Source organism: Choristoneura fumiferana, chromosome 18 (assembly GCF_025370935.1).
Source record: "Choristoneura fumiferana chromosome 18, NRCan_CFum_1, whole genome shotgun sequence".
Taxonomy (NCBI): Eukaryota; Metazoa; Arthropoda; class Insecta; order Lepidoptera; family Tortricidae; genus Choristoneura; species Choristoneura fumiferana.
In genome coordinates this window covers 12,359,417-12,385,270 of record NC_133489.1, presented here as the reverse complement: position 1 = coordinate 12,385,270, position 25,854 = coordinate 12,359,417, and the positions used below count along the sequence as shown (strand labels likewise).

The following is a 25,854-nucleotide window of genomic DNA, read 5'->3' as shown; positions in this document are numbered from 1 at the left end:
TAAAATCTGACGAGTAAATTTTGACAGTTTTCGATTTAATACATGATTTTGATATCTGGGTTATCTGTTTACAGTTACTTAAGTAAGATTTGATTAAATTATATGCATTACCTCGCACACCGTATGCATATAGTTTGCTGAGTAGAATGGTATGATGGACAAAGTCGAAAGCTTTTGTCATGTCCATATACAGAGCTGAAACTGGAACTCTTTTATTCATCTGAGTTAGAGCGACTTGCATTAGATCGAAAATAGCTTTATTTATTGACTTATTCTTTCGAAATTCATTTTGCTCTTTGACTAACAAATCATGCCTTTCAAAAAATCCATATAAACTATTGTAAATCACTTTGACCGATAACCGAGTTATTTGATAACCGAGTTATACTTGGTTTGGATAGGTATAACAACACATTTATACACATTTTTTGTAAACTCGAAGACTACAAGAATAATACAGTGCCAAGAGATCTATATGCAAAGCGTCAAACGCCTTTGCGCACCAAATCCAAACTTTATTTACTTAGCTCTAAGGTAAAGGTACACTATTCCGGGATAGTACATTATGCCGTGATATTTTAGTTTTTGTCGTAAAATAAGGAAACAATCAGTAAAATCATAACTTAATGCAATACTTCATTAACTATAGTTTAAATACAACCGAAAAACACGATTTTTGAATATATGTAATAACTTTTAAAGCCGTGAGGCACTTTCAAACGCGTCCGTCGCAACCCCGCAGTAGTTCGGTACGGGCGTGTTGTCAGTGAGCGTAACGTGGCAGCGGAACTTCATAAGGATTTGCTGTGATACTGGTAAGTACAAAATTTGTATCATTGTTGTTTTATAGTTATTAATAGACGTATTTATCACCTTTTGAAGTTAACTGAAAGCATATTTAAAGTAAAATACTCGCTGCCGTAATTATGTACACCTATCTGACGCGATGTACCTAATTGCGTGAGTATCACGGAATAAGGGAAACTCAGTCCGATATGTTTTAATCTTTTGTTTCTATCTAGGATTAAATTTATTTATATATTTGATGTGAATAAGTTAAGTAAGGATTGCAAATATTGTGACGTAATTACGGTACATGTTTTTTTTAAATTTGAGTTGTTTTTTATTTATTATAACCATTTTTTTTGGAACCCTGTAATTATGTACACGACTTTTGTACTAATGTCTCTTATTCCGGTATTATAAAAAAAATAAAAATAAAAACTATGGGGAGGGGTCCATTCTGTTTTTAGGCTTCCTTAGTCAACTAGAAACCCTTATCCACCACGTCCGTTTGTCCGTCCGTCCACGGTTTAGCTCAGTGATCATTAGTACTTGAAAGCTGAAATTTGCATGGGTATAATACATATAATAATATATTGTTACCTTTTTCAGGTAAAAAATGGCCTTATCCAATATATACGCCGAAACACTTCAAAAGTCGTTAAGATGTAGGTAAATGATGGGACAGTGACTATCATACCTACTTTAATATGATTATCAAACAAAATCTAATTTTGTTTTTGTTCTAGAAGTTATTTTATTATTTGATATATTCAAATTATTAAGTTGAATCAATAAATTTAACTAAGCATGTTTTTCATTTTGTCATTTTAATTTAGATTACCTAAGTAGAGTATAATAAATTTCCCCCTCCAATTCCAATTCCTCCAATTCACGCAATACATTTTTTTTATTACGTGATTATAATCATCATTTAAAAAAAGTATTTTAAGTCAACTATCTTGATAGATGCTTGAACAATGTGAACTTTAAAGATAGCACGGAATTACGTACAAACGACTCCCGAAATTAAGTCCAGAGCCAAATTTTATCACGGATTAAGGGACAAACGAAGGGTTTAGCGAAATAACGTTTATTTCTATAAATTAAAAGCTACGAAGTAAAATAATATCCTACATCCATCTTAAAAGACATATCCCTAAAATAAAATAGTTACTACATCTAGAATCTTCGTATTTTTTTTAAAATCCTCAGTCAAAGTAGGAAACGCCTTAATATACCGTAATGAGGTACATTTACCTTATTCCTTTATACTATAGCTTTAGCTATCTAAAATAACCCTCCTTCGGGCAGTCGGGTAAAAATAATATTCAATTCAACTTTTGTACTACGCCCGTACAATCCGAATAATCAGCACCCTCTATAATAATAACAGTGTATAATAATGAAAACGAACTTGTGTGGGTTGCTCAAGAAATGTGTATTTAAACAATAATTCTTTCCGCTACTTAAATAAACTAAGTTAATCAAACATCTATCCTACAGCCAGCGCCATCTAGTGGCAAATAGTGGTACTAATTGCAGCACATAGCCGTTCGGATCGGAACTTAAACAACTTCAGTGAATTCGGAAATATTCTATTTTTCATCACACTTGCTCGTAAACAGTCTCGAAACATGCAGGCTACCTTGGTTGCAACCCCCCAAATAAAACCCTCGACCTTAATGTGCTTGTCATGAAACCTGTGGTCGGTAAACGAGTTTTTGCGCGTGCAAATTTTCTTGTCATGAAGCCAAAGGTCGGTAAATGAGTCCATGCCCGTACTGAATCTGCTACGCCATGTGCGCACTCCTGCTGCAGGACCACATGCACACGCACGTTGCGGCGCATGCTGCGGGAGGGGAGGGGGGGGGGGGAGAGCGGCGCTACCAAGAGCGCAGCCTAAGGTAACGCCAATATATGGAACAATTATATTTTTTCTTTTAGAAATATAAAATTTTACTCGCAAATGTGATAAAAAACATTGTATGTCGCACGGGCGGTACTAGAATTACGAACATCGACTCATTAAAGCCCTCAGTCTTCGAATTCGAGCTTCTAATAGACTCTCGTTCGTAATTCCTTGTTTACCGCCCTTTAGACACAATGTACTATTTTTCTGATTAGGTTATTTTTTTTGTATCCCAACCTTTCAGACCATCAGTGGCCTCTTGTGTCTCTGCCAGACAGTCCTGATTCCGCTCGCTCTTTTTTTTAGGTTTAGTGAGTTTTAGCGATTTTCTAGCGACTTGATTTTGAGTTTAGCGGTTTAGTTAGCGACTAGAGTTTCTAGAAGTTTGCAACACTGTTTATCTGTCAATGTCAGTCAGCCCATAATGTACTCTGTGAGCAAAGAGTATAAGTACCTTGTGAGCTAGTGACTTAAAATTGTGGTTGATAAACACATTAAATCATATTAGAATTATATGATTACGTATTAACTTGCTTCATCATGGCTAAATCTGGAAAAACAGCTCAAGAATTTATACAGAACTCCTTTTCGCCCGTCGTTGCAGTTCTATGCAGTCCGAAAGTAGACAATATTACAGCGAAAAACAATTTATCTTTTACTGAATTACTGCAACCATTCACAAGCCTGGATTTTGAAGGTAGAAATTGTAAAATTGTGAATGTGGTTGTGATATTCTACATTACAAACTTGTAAATTTAATATTACAATAATATATTTATTGTATAGTATATATTTTGAGTTCTGAAGTTTCTTTTATTAACAGGTCAAATCCGAGAGCCTAGTGGTGGTGTGTGTGTTATTAAAAATTGGAAATTAATTGTAAGGGATGTTCATTGGAAACCATTACCGCCCACTGAAGCAAGGAAACAATTGAACAATGCTGTTCTATACAACTACAATGATAAAACTGTCTTGCTTGAAATAGGTACTTACCTAATCGTAACTATGTTGTTAGGTAATTTCAATTGATTTAAAAGGTAAGGTGGACTCAAGTATTTTTGTTTGCAGATGGGCATAAATTTGATGTGCCTCAATCAACACCGTGGTTTGATGCTTGGCGAGAGACTTATTTAGAAGTGCAATTCCCATCTGACCATGAATATACAAAACATTTTTTATCTTGCATTATTGTTGGCACCACCCTTGATGACAATATTGTTGACACTTTTAATAGTCTAAACCAACAATATGCTCAGTTACAAAATGTCACTCCACCAAAATTACCCAAGTGGTTTAACCAAGGGGTCTTAAAGTCATATCTTCTTTTGCATGATGTTTCTGCTGTAGCAAGAGACAAGTAAGTAGTCCAAAATTCATTAATTTTTTGTTCAAGAAAGGTTCACTAAAGTCACTGAATCTTATTCTTCTCTATTTCAGAGCTGATGCAGCATTTGAAACTTTGAAACAAACTTTTGGCTCCAGTAACTGTTTCATGCTGTCTATAAACTCTAAAAGCACAACTGACCCAAGCTTACCATTAGATTTTTGGGCACAGTATATCAAACGATCAAATGATTCCAATGTATGTACTTTCAAAATTAAATCAGATTAGATTGTTGTTTGATAATTGAACAGAATTGAATAAAAAAAAATTGCCAACAATGATATTGCTTTCAGAGTGAAATGTCTTCTGGAAATCTGCCAACAACTCCTCCAGATCCACAACCATTTCCAACAGTATCTGGATCGCCAGGTATGTTGCATTTTTTTAGCAGAATAGCACAGATTTTTAAAATATGTGTAAACAGCAGCCCTAATGGCATTCCAAATTCTCTCTCAGTCAACCTGACTTAAAACAGTTAATCAAATGCTATTACTTTGTGAAAACGTGCAATATTTTATTATAAGTTATTTTCTTTTGACAGAAGATGGTAACACACTTACTGCATCTATTCCACCAGAAGGCATGCATCCTTTGACTACATCTGAAAATGACATTTATGATAATGCTAACAGCTTGCAAGTAAGATTATGAATGTATTCCAAGACAATAAATAAAACCTTGGAAAGAAGTAAAAATGTCAATGATTTGATGTTTATTTTCCAGACTCATTCATTCTCAGGCAGTTCAGAAAGCATGAATGTAAGTGTGAAGCCTTTGGACTATTCTACTGAAGTACATGGCCTTGCTCTGAATGCCCTGGACGTGGAATCAATTAAAAAATTCACACAAGAGTATGCTTTAAAAGCCCTATTACCTTTTGTGGAAAAACAAATATCACAGCTGTCTGAAGTGGTTAGAATTTTGTACTATTCAGTTGAGTTTTTTCATTGTTTTGTGACCTTGTTATATTTATAAATCTGAATGATTGCAGGTAGCTAACAGGAAGGGTGTCAGCAGATCACTACTCTCAGCCACAAAAAGATGGTTTGGTACTGGGAAAGGAGGGAATACTACAGGAAATAACACAGTGATGTGAGTTGAAGAGTAATCAAATCAAAAACAGAAGTTCATACACTATTCTTGCTTTGGTATAATTAAATAATTTTGTATTTTATGGTAGCTACTCCAATGATTGCCCAGAGCTACAGCTGCGTCGTCTAGGCGACCTATGGTTCCTGTGCGGGCAGTGGCAGCGAGCCTTTGACACTTACCACACGGCCAAGCGCGAGTTTTACGCTGACAGCGCTTGGCTCTGCTACGCGGGGGCGCTAGAAATGGCAGCTGTTAGTGCCTTCATGGCAGGAGATGCTAATAAAAAAACTCACGGCTACATGGAGGAGAGTATTGTAACTTACTTAAATACATGCAGGTAAATAAATTAAGAAGTGTTTTAATTTTTGAGACAGGTTAAGTTGAGAATAGCATCAAATATTGTAAAATTTTATTATAATACTTTTTCAGAATGGTGCAATACTCAGTGAGAGCAACTTTGTTGTCTGTGCTCTGCCTCAGTAGCTCTGGCTCTTTTTATGGCGAAGCTGCCAAACAGCTGATTCGTATGACGTCAGAAGACAGCGACCTTCGCAGCGCTATGTTGCTGGAACAAGCTTCCCTATGTTTCTTGTCAGGCCCAGGGACAAAGGCGATGTGTAGGAAATATGCTTTCCACATGGTATTGGCGGGCCACAGATTCTCAAAAGCGGGGCAGAAGAAACACGCGTATCGATGCTATAATCAAGCTTATCAGGTTAGTTGTTAATGCATATGAAGGTCCTCAGCATTCCGTGCTGCATGCTTATGCTTACCTGGGTTCGATTCCCAGCGCTGGTCTCTTTTTCTGGTTTTTCTGTGCATCTATGTTTCAGTTTGTATTTTCGATATGGATTTCACGGGATGACCGTAAAAGTAACAAAATTTGGAGTTGAATTAAAAAATATTTTTGTACTCCAAAACCAATCTTAATTATCAACATCATCTTATTATATCAGCCGGAAGACGTCCGTTTTTAAACTCCTGCCTTCCCCAAGGTATTTTGCTATTACGCGAACTTTGCCAAATCGTCGCGTTAGTACGCGGTCGCCACTCGAAAACCTTACACTACAGCCCCAAGGGCCATCACCACTCACTACCACTTACGATGTGTGATTTGCTGAGCTATATCTGTAACTCGAATCTCTTGATTGAATTATAAAATTCGATCTAATTTTTCAGTAATGACTGGAGTATCTCTACTCTACACTTTTACCTTTGTCCTTCGAGTAAACTTGAGCATCATTATTATCTTATTTTTGAGAAATATAAGGCTGAACATTGAATTATAAAAGAGTCCATTGTCTGTTTTGAGGTGTATGCGGCGAGCGGGTGGCGGCTGTCGACAGACCACGTGCAGTTCGCGCTGGGGCGGCTGGCCAGCGCGCTGCGGCTGACGCGCGACGCGGTGCGCTGGCTGGGCGCGCTGGCGCTGCGCTGCAGCGCGCGCAGCGCCTGCGCTGCAGCCCGCTGCGCGCGACGCAGCCCGCGCACCAGCAGGACGCCTTCCTGCGCGAGTACATGCTGGCGCACCAGGTACTGTGTGCTGTGTGTGGGGCGGCTGACGCGCGACGCGGTGCGCTGGCTGGGCGCGCCGCTGGCGCCGGCCGCGCGTGCGCTGCAGCCCGCGCACCAGCAGGACGCCTTCCTGCGCGAGTACATGCTGGCGCACCAGGTACTGTGTGCTGTGTGTGGGGCGGCTGACGCGCGACGCGGTGCGCTGGCTGGGCGCGCCGCTGGCGCCGGCCGCGCGTGCGCTGCAGCCCGCGCACCAGCAGGACGCCTTCCTGCGCGAGTACATGCTGGCGCACCAGGTACTGTGTGCTGTGTGTGGGGCGGCTGACGCGCGACGCGGTGCGCTGGCTGGGCGCGCCGCTGGCGCCGGCGCGTGCGCTGCAGCCCGCGCACCAGCAGGACGCCTTCCTGCGCGAGTACATGCTGGCGCACCAGGTACTGTGTGCTGTGTGTGGGGCGGCTGACGCGCGACGCGGTGCGCTGGCTGGGCGCGCCGCTGGCGCCGGCCGCGCGTGCGCTGCAGCCCGCGCACCAGCAGGACGCCTTCCTGCGCGAGTACATGCTGGCGCACCAGGTACTGTGTGCTGTGTGTGGGGCGGCTGACGCGCGACGCGGTGCGCTGGCTGGGCGCGCCGCTGGCGCCGGCCGCGCGTGCGCTGCAGCCCGCGCACCAGCAGGACGCCTTCCTGCGCGAGTACATGCTGGCGCACCAGGTACTGTGTGCTGTGTGTGGGGCGGCTGACGAGCGACGCGGGGCGCTGGCTGGGCGGATTTATCCGGGTTTTAGACTGTATTTTCAACTCAAAGTAGCTTTATTTAATTTAGTTATGACAGTAAGCACTGCACATGAACGTTGAAGAATCCCTTATGAAATCTCACGAAATATATTTTTAAAAATTTCAAGATTTTGAATAGCAATTCAAGACTACTTAAAATTTCTTGCTCAGTCGATTCCTCAGTCGTTTATATCTTTCTGCAGTTCATAGCTATCAACTACCGCTTTCATTGCAAAATGTTAGTCTGGCACAAACGAAACAGACAATTTGCTTAAAAGTCAATTTTATACATCGGCAGCAATGGGTGGAGAGCTCCGAGGAGTTCAAAGAGCACCTGCCAGTTCTGCCACTACCTCTCCTGGAGAGTGAAGCTACAGCCGTGCTGTGCGTGGGCCCCGCGCCGCTGTCATCGCCGGGCCGGGAACCCGCCTCTTCACTGTCCTTCGCAGACGCAGCCACTCGCCATGAAGAAAGAGTCTGGCACAAACTGGAAGAGATGCTACTGCAAGTTGCACAAGGAAGCGTGCCCATGATATTCAAGCCGACTGTCGACTTGTACACGTCGAAGACGGATAGAAACCCGGTCGTACCGCAGGGAGGTCAGTTAGGCATTTATTGCACAAATAACGTACTTTATTTTGAGTCTCGTACAATTGTTTTCAAGCTCAAACCTATTTTAACCGACTTCAAAACAGGAGGAGGTTATCAATTCGGTTATATATATTTTTTAATGTTTGTTACCTCAGAACTCCGTCATTAAGGATCCTATTTGAGAATTTTTTTTTGCTTTCGTCTAGGAATGTCTTCAATTAGGTCCCATAAGCACCTAATCAGGATCTGATGATTGTATCTTAAGGAAATCGAGGGAACTCTTCAAATGTTGTAGGGACACCTATAGTAAATTGGATATATTTAGTAGTAACTCGTGCATTTGCTCTTGAAAATCATCATTTGGTAAAGTGGAACTGATGCTGAAGACCACAGTTAACCATCAGAGTTAGTATTTCACGGGTTGAATTTTAATTACTTTGACACAGTTGCTAAGCAATTTATGCTCATGGTAGCACCAGGACTCCTCAATAATGAACGTTTCTGCATCGGAAAAAGCAATATTTCGTAAAAGGTGACGAGCAGTTGATATTAAACTATTGTATCTGGGATTACGTACACTAAAAAACGTGAAAAAGAAAATTTATAACAAAAAATTGAACCAACTACAAAAATCCATGAAAATAATTTTCTACCAGTCTGAAATCGGTCGGTGCCTCAGCACGTGCCAGCGCCCAGCAGGAGTGATTGAAGCCAAATATAAAGTGCGTAGGCGAGGTGGATGACTATTATAGGTCCACTCCTGCTGGCTCGTGCTGGGGCTCCGACCGACTTCAGACTGGTAGAAAAGTATTTTCATGGTTTTTTTGTAGTTGGTTCATTTGTTTGGTATAAGAAATATGTCACTTCTTTGGTTTTAAACTGTTTAATACCAACCTAATTTCTTTTTAATTATTACAGAGCCGATACAAATTTCAATTACTCTCCGAAACCCACTCAAAATAGTCACGATCTTAAAAGATGTCGAACTTTTGTGGCAATTTGTTGCGAATTCCGATGACTTGGAGAGCACCAAACAAATTTTGAACAATGAGCTTATGGTAGCGTCGGGTAGCTCCTTGGAGAGTAGTGCTATATGCGGACAAAAAATCAAGTCAGTTATTTTGGAAGGCGAAAGCAGCAAATCATTAATATTCAGCATAACTCCCTTACAAATTGGTCAATTGTGCGTGCAGGGCGTGGCATACAAGTGAGTACCTTACTTATTAACTTGTGATTTTGTGGCATTGATTGACAGTGACTGACATAAAAAATACTGCTTATTTTCAGATTAATTAACGGCGGGGAAGGAGGTAATGAAAATACAAATGGTTCTATGATACTAGGAAAATTGGATTTACTTTCTGAAATGAACGCGTCTGACAAACTCTTGCAAATCACTGTCATTCCGCAGGCTCCATGTTTACAGGTATGCAGTTCTATGTTCTGTTTCAAATGACTAAAAAGAACACCAAAAGAAGCAGGGGTTAATATTTTTTGCTCGTCTATGATGTTATTCGATGCCTGTATACTGGACAATGGCCTTAATTATTCCTTGGGGGAGTAATGGATTTACGTACAGTTTTGCCTCCCCAGGGAGGTAAATAAAGTTTAAAATTTCCAAACAAGTAGTATAGGTACTTTGTTTCAGACTAAAGAGGTTTCAAGTCAACAAACGTTTTATTTGTATCTTTAAACTTAGCTATAACCCAATTTTACACCACAAAACTTATCTACACCAGAAAATGGTACAATAAAAAAATGAAAAAAAAAATTTTTTTAGGGTACCTCCCATAACGTAAAGTGGGGTTGATTTTTTTTTCTCATCCAACCCCATAGTGTGGGGTATCGTTAGATAGGCCTTTTAAAACCATTAGGGGTTTGCTGAGACGATTTTTCGATTCAGTGATTTGTTTGCGAAATATTCAACTTAAAGTGCAAATTTTCCTTAAAATCGAGCGTCCCCCTTCCCTCTAAAATCTAAACCGGTGGGTGGAAAAATTTGAAAAAAATTCAGGATGGTAGTAATTATATTAAACTTACAAGGAAAACTATAACGGCTAAGTTTGCTTGAGAATTATTAGTATGGTCTGTTTCTTAATTCGAGATACTAAAATGACGTTTCATGTGTTACCTGTTTTTTGCGTCTCATAAATAGTGATGTGCCGCAACCGATTACTTATCACCGAAAGATTTTGTAGGTACCTATGTACCAATGTATGTATGACGTAAAATATTAAGATATGAACGGATCCGTGATGTACTAACATGTAGGGCACTTAGGACATTCTAGAAAAGGTACAATAGGTCTAATAAAAATGCGACCGTTTTAGAGATATTTCGAATTTTTATAGATGTTCCGCCGGCCGATCGGCCTCTGCGTATACATATTTGTACGTATTTACAACCATACACTTCACGGCTTTTCTAAGAGGTAGGCGAAAGTATTTCTTTGCTAGTCGTCTACGCGACGAAGTACTTGGCTGCTCAGAGTCAGAGTCCATGTTTTATCAAACAAAACTCAACAAAAACACGAACAAACAAAACAAAATTAACAAATAACATATCTAACTCAACAAATTTAACAAATAACGTCAACAGCAACAACAACACTTAGAAAACGCACTGATCACATCCGATTACAATACGAGTAAAGTAACGAATGTCGGTTGAATACCACTTGAATACGAAAAACATGAACAATGACGTTGTGTGACATCTGAGGGCCTACTCCGAAATTCGAAAATCAAAGTTCGTACCGTAACGTCCCTCTCACTCTCGTATTAAAACAACACATTCCTCGCAACACATCCTCGCCCATCTCTGGTGGAAATGCAGCCTTATTATGATGCAATTATACGGTCCATTATTAGGTACAAACAAATATTTCAATTCTCGTCTCTTCGCATCCTTTTCGGCACATGCCATTCCATTTCCATACCATTTCCTCCGAAGACGCGTTATAAGCGATTTGAATTTTCTTGCACCCCTACCCTATGGTTAAGATAGGTGAAACAACTAGCGTGCTGAAGAAAATTACTCTTTGCTAAAGTTACGATGAACATTGTGTGATATTGATAAGATAAACGTGCCGAAAGAGCCAGCCTCGCTTCTGCTAGTATAATAGACATTAACTAAAAGTTATACATGGTGTATACGACAGATGACGTTTACGGAGAGCAACCGCGCGGCAATTAGCGGTGAACTGCGTGTAGTGGACGTGGAACTTCGTAACGTAGGCCCCGTGGACATGGGCCCCGTGTACTTCGCCGCGGAGCACCCCGACTGCGTGCACTTGCTCGCGCCTGACCCCGCCGCGGCCCACGCGGAGCCATTTCGGGAGTTGTACGAGGAGAAGTATAAAGAGCCCACGGTCTACACAGGTGGGTTTTGGGGAAATGATGATATGGAATACTTATGAAATTGAATAACCCGGGTCATCCATTACTTGATTATTGATTTAGTTTTTTATGACAATTGAGGACATCTAATTAATTACAAGAGTAATTGCATCGTACCAAGGCAAAATTATCGCCCAACCTAGTGCCGAAGGTTTAATGTATCGAATTGGCCATCGTTTTGTTGCATAAGTTGCATTTATCATTTGCACTATGAAATTGTAAAATAGCATATCTATAACAAGTCCAGAGTCTGTCGGGGCTCTAAAGATGCGTCCATAGCAGATGTCAAAGCGGCGTGACACCCGAGGCGAGATCTCGACCGGTTGTTGATTTACAGACGAGCGCGCGGCGCGTGCGGGCGCGTGGCGCGCGGCGGCGGCGCGGCGTGTGCGCGTGGTGTGCGGCGGCGTGGCGCGCGGCGCGTGCGCGCGCGTGCGGCTCGTGATGCGCGCGCGCGCCGCCGCGCCCGCCCTGGCGCTGCTGGCGTACTATGAGCCCGCGCGACCCCCGTCCGCGCCCGCGCGCACGCATCGCCTGCTGCGGCACGTCTTCCGCTTCACGCCCACGGTGAGATCTGTTCCACACCGAGAGACACATCATTCCATATACATATTTGAAGTACAGTCACCTGCATTAATAAAACGTGTAAAAATATCTGGCACGTCGTACCGGCCCTAGAAATAGAGTTGTATCAGATATTTATACACGACACGCTTTGTTGTGTCAGATATTGGTGCTGTTGACTGTACCTATTTGTATAACACCTAGCATATTTGTTCGACTCGACTACTCCTGATTATGATACGTGGATACGTGTCACTGCGTCGAAAGGACAAACTCTAGGTATAAAATAATCACAGCCTGCAATGCCCTGACGTGAATCATTAAAATATTTTTCATCACATTTGCTCGTAAACAGTGTCGAAACATACAGGCTACCTTGGTTGCAACCCCCCAAATAAATAAATAAATCATGAAACCCGTGGTCGGTAAATGAGTCATTGCCCGTACTAATTTTCATGTCATGAAGCCAAAGGTCGGTAAATGAGTTTGTTACTGCATGGCGCGCTGCTGCTCCGTGCGCGCGCTGCACACGCACGCCATGCACATGCTGCGGAGGAGAGGGCGGCGGGGAGCTGGCGCTGCCAAAAGCGCAATCAGCGGTAACGGAAATTTTTGAAAAAATATTAGTTTTTCTTTTACAAATATACAATTTTACTCGCAAATGTGATGAAAAAAATTGTAATATATCGCACGGGCGGTACTAGAATTACGAACATCGACTTCGGGCTTCTAATAGACTCTCGTTCGTAATTCCTTATTTACCGCCCTTAAGACACAATGTGTGTGTGTGTATGTATGTGTATGTGTGTGTGTGTATGTAATGTATGTGTATGTGTGTTATAAAAAATGGGAAAACTTGATCTCTTGACCAGTCGGGTCATTTCTGAGCCCTGTGTATGGGCACTGCTGACACAGCCCTAAATTAGGTACTACTGGGCCTGATGAGCGTCAATTATAACATATATAACAGAAAGTCGATATGTTAGTAACATAAACACAGTGTTAATTCAATAACAGGCAAACAACCTGCATAACTAATCTTATCCTAGTAATATTATAAATGTGAAAGTTTGTGAAGATGTTTGGAGGTATAGATGTTTGTTCCTGAATCACGCAATAACGGCCGAACCGATTTACATGAAACTTGGCGTACAGATAAACAAAGATCTGAATTGAGACATGGGATCCTTGATATCCCCGTAATGCGTTCCCGTAGGATAATATTTTAAGTTTAAACAAGAACATAGGGCGCTGTCCAAGAACGGTGACGTACCGTACGTACCTCGGCTCTCAAGATGACGTGTTAACTTTGTTTCCAATAAATAGAAGACGTTGTGCAAGCGAATGTTGTCCTTTCAAATTGTTACCGTAACCTTTTCGGGCCAAACTCTAAACGTTTTTTTATTTCGTTGCCATGGTAACAAGAATCGTGTAAGTAATCTGTTGTCGTTGTATATTTCAAATTTGCACGGGCATAGGTAATATAGGTATGGTATACAACAGTTCAGTTAAGACGGCATTAAGCTAATTCTAATGCGGGCGAAGCCGCGGGTTAAGCCTAGTACATAACTATATAATTAATTTGGGTAGTATTCAAATTCAATTGAGTTGGCGACTAATATCTATATTGAAAAAGAATTTGTTTAACAAAAAAGTAAAACCGACTCCAAAAAAAATAAAAAAATAACAAAAAATGGAACATAGTACCTCCTCCTTTTTTTGAAGTCGGTTAAAAAATGAATGAATGAATGAATGAGCTTTGCGGTGAAGGAAAACATCGTGAGGAAACCTGCACAAACCTGCGAAGCAATTCAATGGTGCGTGTGAAGTTCCTAATCCGCACTGGGCCCGCGTGGGAACTATGGCCCAAGCCCTCTTGTTCTGAGAGGAGGCCTCTGCCCTGCAGTGGAACGTATATAGGCTGGGATGATGATGATGATGATGAAAAAATTACGAGGTATAATAATGACGATTTTCCTACATAAAAATGTCGAGTAATAATAACGACGACATAAAAAATAATGTCGAAAAGGAATTAAGACGAGGAGGCATAATAATGCCGATTTTCATTATAATAAAATAATAAGGAAGTCAAAATATAATAATGCATACATACATATATACTTAAATACATACAAACATCCAAGACTCAAGTACCTACTACAAAAATTTGTACTCGTCATCATCATACAAGTATTAGCAAAAAAAATTCGGTTCTGGCACTTCGCCTTCTCGCTTCGCTCGCTCGGCTCGCGCACTGAGGATCGCAGTTTTACCTAACACTCCTCGCTTCGCTCGTCGTCGTACCTAACCTGACATGCCTTAGTAGAATAGGTAGAAGCATCGAATTAAGGAACTGATCTATCTATATACATCGACAAAAATCCGATGGTCATTGTTATATGTCGACATTTTTATATATCGACCAAAATAATTCTAGGCTTTGTTATTTTTCAACATTATATAAGATGTCGTCATTTTTATACCTCGTCATTTTTCAATATAGACATTAGTCGCCTAAAGCCAATTACTATAAGCAAATAGAGTACAAATAGTGACAATAACAGGTCAGCTTTCAACAAGACAAAAAAACTAAATATCTAAGCTAAAGCTTAAAACTAAGAGAGTAACTACGAAAGTGGAAGACAACCCCTCAATAAAACCCAACACCGCACAAAAATAGAGCGTAGCTATGTCTAACCTATACATGGCGACTTTAGTTTTGTATCTGTAAAGTGCATTTTTTAAATCTGTTCTGGGAGATAGATAACAGATCCACCCCAGTTGCCTTGTACAGTTTGTTATGCTCGCTACATATTGTACTAATAATACTATGCGATCCAAGGTTAGTCCTGCCGAAAATTAATCAAACATGCGTTCTGTCTTGAAACCGTGATACAAAGATACAGAACAATAATAAGAGTAATAAAAATGTTATCGTGATATTTCTATACTTAATGTCTTACCCCCTTATTCGTAAAACTTAACAAGCCTATGTTAACTAACAAATGCTTTGTCCCTTTCTAACAAATACAAATGGCGAAAATAGGACAACTAGCATCATCCACTTAAATACTGGTCCGTCTTCATCATCATGTCACTTCATAGGGCATATAATATAATAATAATAAAATGTTAGGCACAAAGTCTTATTGGGTATTTCAAATTAGACATTTTGCATTTGCTATGCTAAGTTGATAACTGATTTATGTAATACTTGCTTACTATAAACTAAAACTTGCCTTGAAATTCCTTAATGTATGCTAATTTGTTATACATATTTACTTATTCACAGATCCGATGAAGACGACGCGAGTGGGGGGAAGTACACAAGGATGGAGGAGGACAATATTCAAGACAAGGAGAGGTTTGCAAGGTAAGTAATTTCCATATATGATGGCCACATGGCCAAGTGATTACAGAATTTGACTACAAATTTTGGGGGCCCTGGGTTCAATCCCTGGTTGGTTGGTTGGCATGAAAAATACGAATGTCTATTCTCTAGTTTGGGTGTTTAATATCTATTTAATTTTACATGCATATCTGTTGCTTAGTACCCATAACACAAGGTATGTTGACTTACTTGAGGATTAGGTCATTGGTGGGTGCCAAATGTTTAATTAATTTGAGTCAGTTTCCTAAAAAAATCTAATTATAATACTCCTTCAGTTTGATTATCAGAAAACGTTGTAGCGTATTTTGTCATCCTTTTTTCAGCCATTTCACTAGTTCAGCCAGTTAGGCTAGAAATACACTGACACCAGAGGTGGAGTGGTGCGGCGCGGTATTCTGTGTGCCCTCTTTCATTTTAGCTCGAATATTACAACTGGTACTGCCTCCGCGCCGCGCCGCATCGCCCCGCCATCGCTCTGTGTGTTTTAAGCTTAAAGTTCAGCGTTACGTCACGCCGTGCTGAAAAGTGTTCCCACTTCATTTCACGTTCTTTATATTTGATATAGAGTCTTAATCAATTATTTATAGAATTCTTTGAAAAAGCGGACAGTAGCTAGTTTATACGAAGCACACACCATAAAGCAAAAGTAAAGTAAATAAATTCCACTAGACTCATTCAGGAATTCCCCCTTAAGTTTATGCAAAATTAATTCATTGATCAGTGATCACACAGAGTTCTCTCCATCTGTTGCCTTTGAGATTACCACTAAATATTTTAAGAAATGCCTGTTTGCGTTTTTAAAGTATTTTTTTACTATTAAAATATACGTTTATGACAATAAAATAAAACCCTTGCCTTTAATAAAATATTCGTCGTAACGGATTCGGCGAATTTCTTACCTAAGTGATATAAGATAACATCTTCCAGTCTGGGTCAATTTTACCTGCATCCTGCATTTCGCTTTATCGTCGGTTTTATCATTTTCAACCATAAAAAAAGCCTGAAAAAAAAACGCCGACAAAAAAACGCCGTCAAAAAAGACAACTAAAAAGTAAAAAATAATTATGCACTACCTAGCTGTTGCCCGCGACTTCATTTGCGAAGAATTCGTTTATCCCTATCCCGCGGGGACTATGCTGATTTCCCGCAAAACTAACCTAAGTTAATTTAGTATAAGTACCTAGTAATATTTTTTTTTATCTAAGCGTCGTCGGTGTCGGGGGACCGCTAAGGTTAACAGGAAAGTAAAGTACATTATGTTGTATTTTTTAAAGTATTAACTTTAGTGGTCCCCCGACACCAACGACGTTTAGATAAAAAAAATATTACTAGGTACTTATACTAAATTAACTTAGGCTAGTTTTGCGGGAAATCAGCATAGTCCCCGCGGCCGCGGGATAGGGATAAACGAATTCATCGCAGATGAAGTCGCGGGCAACAGCTAGGTAGTGTATAATTATTTTTTTTGGTCTTTTTGGGCGGCGTTTTTTTTTTCAGTCGATTTTTTGTGTCGGGTTTTTTTTTAATTTAAGTTTTTATTTCATACTAGCTGGCCCCGCAAACTTCGTTCTGCCTTAAAATCAATTTATATTGTGTTACCTTATTAGCCATGTACTTTTTTTTATAGTGAGGAATCAATGCGAGCACGCAAGCGAGGGAGCAAGCATGCATGCAAGCCAGTATGCAAGTAACCATGCACGCAAGCGAGCATGCAAGCAAGCATGCAACCAAGTATGCAAGCAAGTATGTATGCAAGTAACAATGCATGCAAGCGAGCACGCAAGGAAGCATGTATTCAAGCAAGCATGCAAGCAAGCATGCAAGCAAGCATGCAAGCAAGCATGCAAGCAAGCATGCAAGCAAACATGCAAGCAAGCATGCATGCAAGCATGCAAGCAAGCATGCAAGCAAGCATGCAAGCAAGCATGCAAGCAAACATGCAAGCAAGCATGCATGCAAGCATGCAAGCAAGCATGCAAGCAAGCATGCACGCTAGCGAACATGGAGGCATGTTACCAAGCATGCATGCAAGCAAGCTTGGAAGCAGGCATGCAAGCTTGGAAGCAGGCATGCAAGCATGCAAGCAAGCATGCAAGAAAGCATGCACGCTAGCGAACATGGAAGCATGTAACCAAGCATGCATGCAAGCAAGCATGCAAGCAAGCATGCACGCTAGCGAACATGGAAGCATGTAACCAATCATGCAAGCAGGCATGCAAGAATGCAAGCAAGCATGCAAGCAAGCATGCACGCTAGCGAACATGGAGGAATGTTACCAAGCATGCAAGCATGCAAGCAAGCATGCGCGCTAGCGAACATGGAGGCATGTTACCAAGCATGCATGCAAGCAAGCTTGGAAGCAGGCATGCAAGCTTGGAAGCGGGCATGCAAGCATGCAAGCAAGCATGCAAGAAAGCATACACGCTAGCGAACATGGAAGCATGTAACCAAGCATGCATGCAAGCAAGCATGCACGCTAGCGAACATGGAAGCATGTAACCAAGCATGCATGCAAGCAAGCATGCAAGCAAGCATGCACGCTAGCGAACATGGAAGCATGTAACCAATCATGCACGCTAGCGAACATGGAGGCATGTTACCCAGCATGCATGCAAGCAAGCATGCAAGAAAGCATGCACGCTAGCAAACATGGAAGCATGTAACCAAGCATGCAAGCAGGCATGCAAGAATGCAAGCAAGCATGCAAGCAAGCTTGGAAGCAGGCATGCAAGCATGCAAGCAAGCATGCAAGAAAGAATGCACGCTAGCGAACATGGAAGCATGTAACCAAGCATGCATGCAAGCAAGCATGCACGCTAGCGAACATGGAAGCATGTAACCAAGCATGCATGCAAGCAAGCATGCACGCTAGCGAACATGGAAGCATGTAACCAATCATGCAAGCAGGCATGCAAGAATGCAAGCAAGCATGCAAGCAAGCATGCACGCTAGCGAACATGGAGGCATGTTACCAAGCATGCATGCAAGCAAGCATGCAAGAAAGCATGCACGCTAGCGAACATGGAAGCATGTAACCAAGCATGCAAGCAGGCATGCAAGAATGCAAGCAAGCATGCACGCTAGCGAACATGGAAGCGTGTAACCAAGCTTGCATGCTAGCAAGCATGCAAGCCAGCATGCAAGAAAGCAAGCAAGCGAGTATGCAAGCAAGCAAGCAAGCATGCAAGCTGGCATGCAAGCAAGCATGCAAGAAAGCAAGCAAGCGAGTATGCAAGCAAGCAAGCAAGCATGCAAGCGAGCATGGAAGCAAGCAAGTCTACAGAAATCTAGGCTATCTAAATATAATGATGTAGAAAACTTATCTGTTATAATTAAATTCTGGTGATGATGCCGCATATGATGAAATTATTAATTAATAATTTTCACTACCTAATATATCAGAACAGATTTTTTTTGGGTACTTTAAATATATATAATTCACCAATGGTATTAATTTCACTTTGCCATTTGCGCAACACAATCCAGCGGCTTCATTTTTGTACTTCAATGCCTTACAATATGGGCAAACTGAGTTCATAGATCCAATAGCAACGCATTGGTAGGCAGGCACTGTAGTCAATTGTAACATTGTAATTGAAAGCAGCTCGATTGAAACTTACAACATTATTAGCTGCATTCAGCTCATTACGCTCTGCACTGGTTTGTGCTATCCGAATCCTTTCAATTTCATTTCGCTCTTGACGTTGCTGGGCTGTTCGATTACTCTGATAATTAGCTTGGTTTGTAGCATTTCGAGTTCTTCGACCCAAATTGCTTCGGTATAAATAGATTAAATCAAAACACAAAATAAATCAACCAGTCAATGTAAATTGAGGAACGTAAACAAATTTGTTTTTAAATAATTTATTGAATCAGGCGTTACTTTGCGGAGGTCCATATCAATGAACTAAAATAATTTCCTTGCTCACCCGCGACCTTACGATAGCTAAGCTTATGCAAAATATGCGTGTTCATGCAGTTCATCCACCTCCACACTGTAAGAACACACACAAATCACACAAACCCATCCATCACCACCACCACACTACACTCGTAAGGTCGCGGGTGAGCAAGTAAATTATTTTAGTTCATTTAAATTTGTTTTTGTTATTATTTAGTAGGTAGTATTAAGGTACTCATGTCATAAAACTCATTTACTCGGCAATCTTCGTTCCACTTTAAACGAAAAAAGTAGTGTACGAAAAAAATGGAAGAAAACGTCCCTATTTCAGACACTATAGGTCCAAACATCTTCCAGCCAAGCAAGCAAGCATGCAAATGCAAAATAAGGGGGATTAATAAAACAAAACGCCTAAATAAAATTGAGTAGCAAACATTCGCATCACTCCGCATTTTACTAAAACCCACAGGTGATGCATTAATTACCGCACTTCCATACTCGCATTTTCTTTTTCCCAGCAATTTTTCCAGTTTTTCTCTTCATAAAAACCTTCCCTAGACTTTAACGATGATATGAAAAAAAAAATAGCTGAATTGGTCCAGCCGTTCTCGAGTTTTGCGCTTAGCAACACATTTTACGATTCATTTTTATTTATATAGATTTTCTAAACTCCAACCCCCCACCCCCCTACTCTAAGATTCATACCGCAGCGAACAAAAGAGCTGATGATCTTGAAACGGCTGAACCGATTTTGATAACACATAACTAATTAATTATATTTATCCGTTGCTTAGTACCCATAACACAAGCTTTGCTAAGCTTACTTTGGGACTAGGTCAATTGGTGTGAATTGTCCCATGATATTTATTTATAACTAAGAACCATCGCTAGAAAACTTGCTTTCAAATAATAAAAAAACCGCATTCATATCGGTCCACTCGTTTAAGAGCTACGGTGCCACAGACAGACAGACAGACACACATAGCGGTCAAACTTATAACAGCCCTCTTTTTGCGTCGGGGGTTAAAAAATAGGTATAACTCATTGACAGTTTTAAATCGATAACTTCATTACACACGACACGACAACTCTAATGGAATGTAGGTAAACTAAGCGTAAGATTAAAGCCATTAAAGGCAACGTTACGTTGAAGTACCTATCTAGGTTCACCAGTTGCCTTACAAAATTAGGTCTAGTCCATGAACAGTGAATCTTATCAACACGCCTACAGGTCCACGAAATACAGTGTTGGCGACTATCACGCTTATTAGTATGCAATTATGTACATATTTTTAACTCTTAATTTTTGTATAGTTGGCTAGAAAAACTCTAAAAGTGCATACACATCATATCTATGTTCGTGAGCATACCTATGATATTAATATCAAATATTTTTTGTTTGTAGATATCGTAAATGAAGAGTTAATAAGCATAGACCTTGGCGTTTCACATTTTTCCCACAATCCTGCCATTGTTAAGTGGTCGTGTGATTGAAAACGTGTCTTATCACGCGACAAGCGTACCTTTCCTTTGCCTTAAACACCAATAATGATGTATAAGTATTTATTAACCTGTGCTGAAGACTACAAGTAATAGTAGCAATTTAGATATCTGGATACGATGCGACTTCACATTAGCCAGGCGACACAGAAAAAAAAATCTTTTAAATACTTGCAAAAACGCTGATTCTGCAAGTAACTCACCTACATAAATAAACATTTGTAAAACATATTTAAATAGGTACGTGGCTGTTTTAAATGCCACTAGTCCTTTCGTTTGATTGTTTTTTAAGCGGAAGAATAGGTAATTAACAATTTAGAAATGGAATGAATAAAAACCGGCCAAGAGAAGGTACCGTATAAATTTAAAAGCCAGCCAAAAACAAAGTTATTTTTTAGCGGTTCAGACAGTTCAGGACTTTTGTTTGTTTGTGTACTCTTTATTGTACAAAAAGGTTACAGAAAAAATAAAGTGTTAAGTACAAAGGCGGAATTATCCCTGAAGGGATCTCTGCCAGTCAACCTTTGAGTGGTAGAGAAGAGCAATCAAAAACTTTTAGGGTTCTGTTGCCAACATGGCAAAAAAGAAAGCCTTACAGTTTCGCCATGTATTTCTGTCTGTCCGTCCGTCCGCGGCTTAGTTGGATACAGTGATTCTTGGATACACCAGCACCAATATCTGATCTGACACAACAAAGCGTGCATAAATATCTGATTCGATCTTAGTTCAAAGTTAAAGTCAAAAAAATATTTTTATTCAATTTAGGCACTTATGAATGTCAAAAAAAATCTACCACATCATTAAATTTATAATACGCCTTTGATATTAATGTCTTCTTGACAATAGATCTGAATTTTGTATCCGTTTCGTTTGTAATCTTTTTTGGAATTTTATTATAAAAACGTATGCAATTTCCCAGAAACGACTTTTTGGTTTTAGCCAGTCTGTAAGATGGAACTTTAAGCTTCCCTGTGTTTCTAGTAGCCTTTGTCTTATCGACGTTAGTGGGAAGATGACATATGTTCTTCCTAATATACATGATTATGGGCCAATCAACTATTTTACCGACACTTTGGGCGTCTCCTACGTTACCAAAATTGTCTCTGGCGTTACCAAAAAATCGTACTTCCAACAAGATATTTCACGGTTTAATAGGTTGAACTTGCGTAGGATGGCATGTATTAATGTACACCATCTATTAAATTACAGAAAAAACATGTTTACTTACAAAAATTTGCAATTGTTTGAAAAATGTCACGGACGGATTAGTGTCGGTAAAAAAGTTGATTGGCCCTTATTTCAAAAACATAAAGCGACGGTAGGGTTAGGATACCTGTTTCCTTAAAAAAAGATCTTAAAGATTCACGCGTCTTCAAATTATAAATTGCTCTAATTGCTCTATTTTGTAAGATAAAAATTGACTCAATGTCTGCACCATAAAATAAGGCCGTACGAAATAATGCTTATTAAGTAAGCCAAATACACCAACCGTGCCGTCGCCACATGGGTTAGCTGCCGTATTTTCCAAACTACAAAAGCAGCAGAGTTCAATCTTCCCGCGATTGCTGTGACGTGAGGTCCCGACTCGAGCGTTATTCCTAAAAATACTGTTGATTTTGCAAATTCAATAGTTTGACCATTTCTAGAGTTGTTATGACGTGTCAGATATTTTTGCACGCTCCGCTGTGGCAGATATGCAAGAAAAGAAGTAAAAGTAATTTTCATTTGTTACATTTAATTTATCTTGCTAATTCGTCTTTTTTTCCACTATAGCCGAGAGAACCACTGTGAAATTGAACGACGCCGCAGAAACAAGATGACAGCGTACATAACAGAGCTGTCGGACATGGTCCCAACATGCTCCGCGCTAGCTCGCAAACCCGACAAGCTCACCATACTGCGTATGGCGGTAGCTCATATGAAAGCTTTGAGAGGTAAATCTGGCTTTTCTTTCTAAATTATTATGTGAGATCCAAAATCGGGTAGTTAATAGTACATTACTGCAGAGACCACTAAGTAAGACCAGTAATCATCAAAATCATTATTACCAGCGATCATCACCATCACTAACAAACAATCATTATCATCATCAGATCACAATCACCTAGCGGTTCGGCCATTAAACTTATACTCGTCCAGAATGGCGATTACTGGTCGAAGCTTGTATAAAGCTTTTCTCAAAAATTATGATGATGGTGATAATGAAATGACGGTGATTGTGATCTGATGATGATGATGGTGAGGATGATGATGATAATGATAATAGTGATGATGATGATGATTGTTAGTAATGGTGATGATGATGATGGTCGTTGATGGTGATTGTGATGGTTGGTAGTGATGATAACGATGATGATGGCGATGATGATGATGATGATAATGGTGACATTGGACCCATTTCAAAAACACTGCTGCTCGGCCCGCGCGCTGTTTATGACGGGTTTCAAATTTTTAAAGGAACCTGTTACTGTCCAATAAATTTCATACTTACTTCCTGGACACTAGCAGCTAGTCTCCAGGATGCGTTACTTTCTACGCCGTTTTTGATGACGTAATGGCATTCATACCATTTTTGAGAAAATAAACTTATGCTTTTATTGTTTTTAGGTACAGGCAATACTTCCACAGATGGCACATACAAACCGTCTTTTTTGACTGACCAAGAATTGAAGCATTTAATCCTTGAAGCAGCAGATGGTTTTCTTTTTGTTGTAAGCTGCGATACTGGTCGCGTCATTTACGTTAGCGATAGTATAGCTCCCGTTCTAAACTATTCTCAGGTACGTTTACATAACTTGGAAGTTATTTATGCAATGCTAATTTTAAATGTAAATTACATTTTTTTTGTTTTATTGTAGGGAGAATGGTATTCCTCATGTCTTTACGACCAAGTTCATCCGGATGACGTCGAGAAGGTTCGAGAGCAATTAAGTACTCAGGAGCCACAAAATACTGGCCGCATTCTGGATCTGAAAACTGGCACGGTGAAAAAAGAAGGCCACCAATGTAAGCCGATCATAATTTTAGATTACTTTGTTTTCTCTTGCTTTTGAGGTAGCTGTTAACGTTAGCACGTTGTTTGCAGCGTCGATGCGTCAGGTGATGGGTTCGCGGCGCGGGTTCATCTGCCGCATGCGCGTGGGCGGCTCGGCGGAGGGCGCGCACCTCGGGCGCTTGCGCGCGCGCAACTCGCTCGGCCCCTCCCACGACGGACACAACTACGCCGTCGTGCACTGTACTGGATACATTAAGAACTGGCCACCAACAGGTAGAGTATGAATTATCGGCAGTCACAATTTTATTCTTGCAATGTAATTTATGTAATGTGATAACCATTAAATTATGTTGTTTAAAATTTAAAGAACATAATATTATTTGCTATGGGACATTAGACTTGTTTCCAGGCATGCAGATGGATCGGCCGGTAGAAGACGAACTGCACGCGTCCCATTGTTGCCTCGTCGCTATTGGAAGATTACAGGTACAGTCCATACTATCCTTTCTGTATCTCATGCTCTAGATTGTTAGACTGTTGCCTAGCGAGACAGATAATAATATCCTGCATAGCGCCTAGGCGTAGTTTTTGAATAGGCAAAACAAGAATGCTCAAGACAAAATTCATCTATTGTTGATTTACTGCTATATGTACTTACCCATCAATACAGTCTGTGAGAGATAGTTCTGCACACATAACTATCTATAAGTCACCAGCACCAATATCTGACACAACAAAGCGTGTGTGTATAAATATCTGATAAGACTATTTGTAGGGCAGATTTTAATGCAGGTGACTGTACCTATGTTATATTAAAGATAAAAGTTACATTTACCCCCTGCTTCATCAGAAACAGGGGGTAAATGTAACTTTTATCTTTGGTACCATTGATTAAATTTATCTGACGGATGAATGTGATGCTGTCTCTGTTTGTTTTGTTCAAATCAAATTAATCAATGGGTGGTGAAACAGCCCCCGAAACTTTGTTTTCATAAATATTTGTACTTACCTAACGGTAGCTTTTCGCGCCGACTCTAAACTGTCACCCCTGCGCTAGGGTTGTACAATTTGTACATCGCCTGAATTGATGTCCCACCACCATACGGTATATTCAACAATTTCGTAACAATAAAGAGTTGTTATTATCAGGTGACGTCGACCCCAAACGCGGCAGAGGGCAGCCTGTGCAGCGGCGGCGTGGAGTTCGTGTCGCGGCACGCGGTGGACGGCCGGTTCACGTTCGCAGATCAGCGCGCTGCACAGGTGCTCGGTTACGCGCCCGCAGACCTGCTCGGCAAGCTCTGCTACGAGTTCTACCATCCTGAAGACCAGCAGCATATGAGGGATAACTTTGACCAAGGTACTTATTACCACTGGAAAGAGAGATTTGTTTCGGTTCCATCAGTACCACCTTACAATAATAAGACAATAAAAACCAAGTTACGTGGTGGGACAGGACACCAAAAAGGTACTACGGAAAAAAAACACTGGTTTTCTGTGGAGCCCAAATGTTACACTATGTATGCATGGACCAGTTCCTTTGCTCGAGTCGAAAGACGAAAAAATTATAACAAGGAAGAATACAGCGAAGTGGCCCTCGTAATGACGACATCTACAGTCTAGTCTACACCTTTGCATGTCTCTGGACGGATAGTAGTAAAAAACTTCCACGAAAGCTCCCGCTTGCTAATTTTTTGCAATCGTATTCAATCGTCTGCTGAAATAAGCAAAAACTGACATGATTTATTTGGCACTGGTTCGACATCACTGCTACAAAACGATTGGTGATAATTTTTTTCTTGTTTCAGTGTTAAAATTGAAAGGCCAGATCATATCCTTGATGTACCGGTTTCGTACAAAAAGCAGGGAGTGGATTTGGCTAAGAACTTCCGCATTTGCCTTCCTGAACCCATACAACGATGACGTAGAATATATCGTCTGCACAAATACGCTAGCGAAGTAAGTGCTCTGATCGTTTTTGCTTCTTATCTAGAAAGATTTGAATGTTATTGTATTGAAGCTTAACCGCGATATCCCTAACCTTAACATTAT

At 40.4% G+C, this 25,854-nt stretch overlaps 2 protein-coding genes across 2 annotated transcripts in view; both read left to right on the top strand.

Annotated features, from left to right (window-relative positions):
• Window positions 1–1,828: 1,828 nt before the first annotated feature.
• On the top strand, window positions 1,829–11,468 carry LOC141437533 (trafficking protein particle complex subunit 8-like). The gene is made up of 17 exons (XM_074100963.1): window positions 1,829–3,392; window positions 3,519–3,680; window positions 3,764–4,052; window positions 4,133–4,277; window positions 4,373–4,448; window positions 4,621–4,718; window positions 4,803–4,991; window positions 5,071–5,171; window positions 5,260–5,508; window positions 5,601–5,886; window positions 6,484–6,848; window positions 6,983–7,123; window positions 7,258–7,396; window positions 7,758–8,058; window positions 8,969–9,257; window positions 9,338–9,476; window positions 11,211–11,468. The coding sequence occupies exons 1-17, from the start codon at window positions 3,236–3,238 to the stop codon at window positions 11,466–11,468; spliced, it is 3,384 nt and encodes a 1,127-aa protein (XP_073957064.1). The 5' UTR covers window positions 1,829–3,235.
• Window positions 11,469–11,876: 408 nt separating this feature from the next.
• LOC141438144 (aryl hydrocarbon receptor nuclear translocator homolog) overlaps window positions 11,877–25,854 on the top strand; it is a 31,263-nt gene continuing 17,285 nt past the window's right edge. Inside the window, 9 exon segments of the mRNA XM_074101864.1 lie at window positions 11,877–12,015; window positions 15,308–15,388; window positions 22,581–22,741; window positions 23,415–23,587; window positions 23,666–23,813; window positions 23,893–24,075; window positions 24,200–24,288; window positions 24,952–25,162; window positions 25,611–25,761. Of these exon segments, the coding sequence (XP_073957965.1) occupies window positions 11,939–12,015; window positions 15,308–15,388; window positions 22,581–22,741; window positions 23,415–23,587; window positions 23,666–23,813; window positions 23,893–24,075; window positions 24,200–24,288; window positions 24,952–25,162; window positions 25,611–25,761 (1,274 nt within the window). The 5' untranslated portion in view covers window positions 11,877–11,938.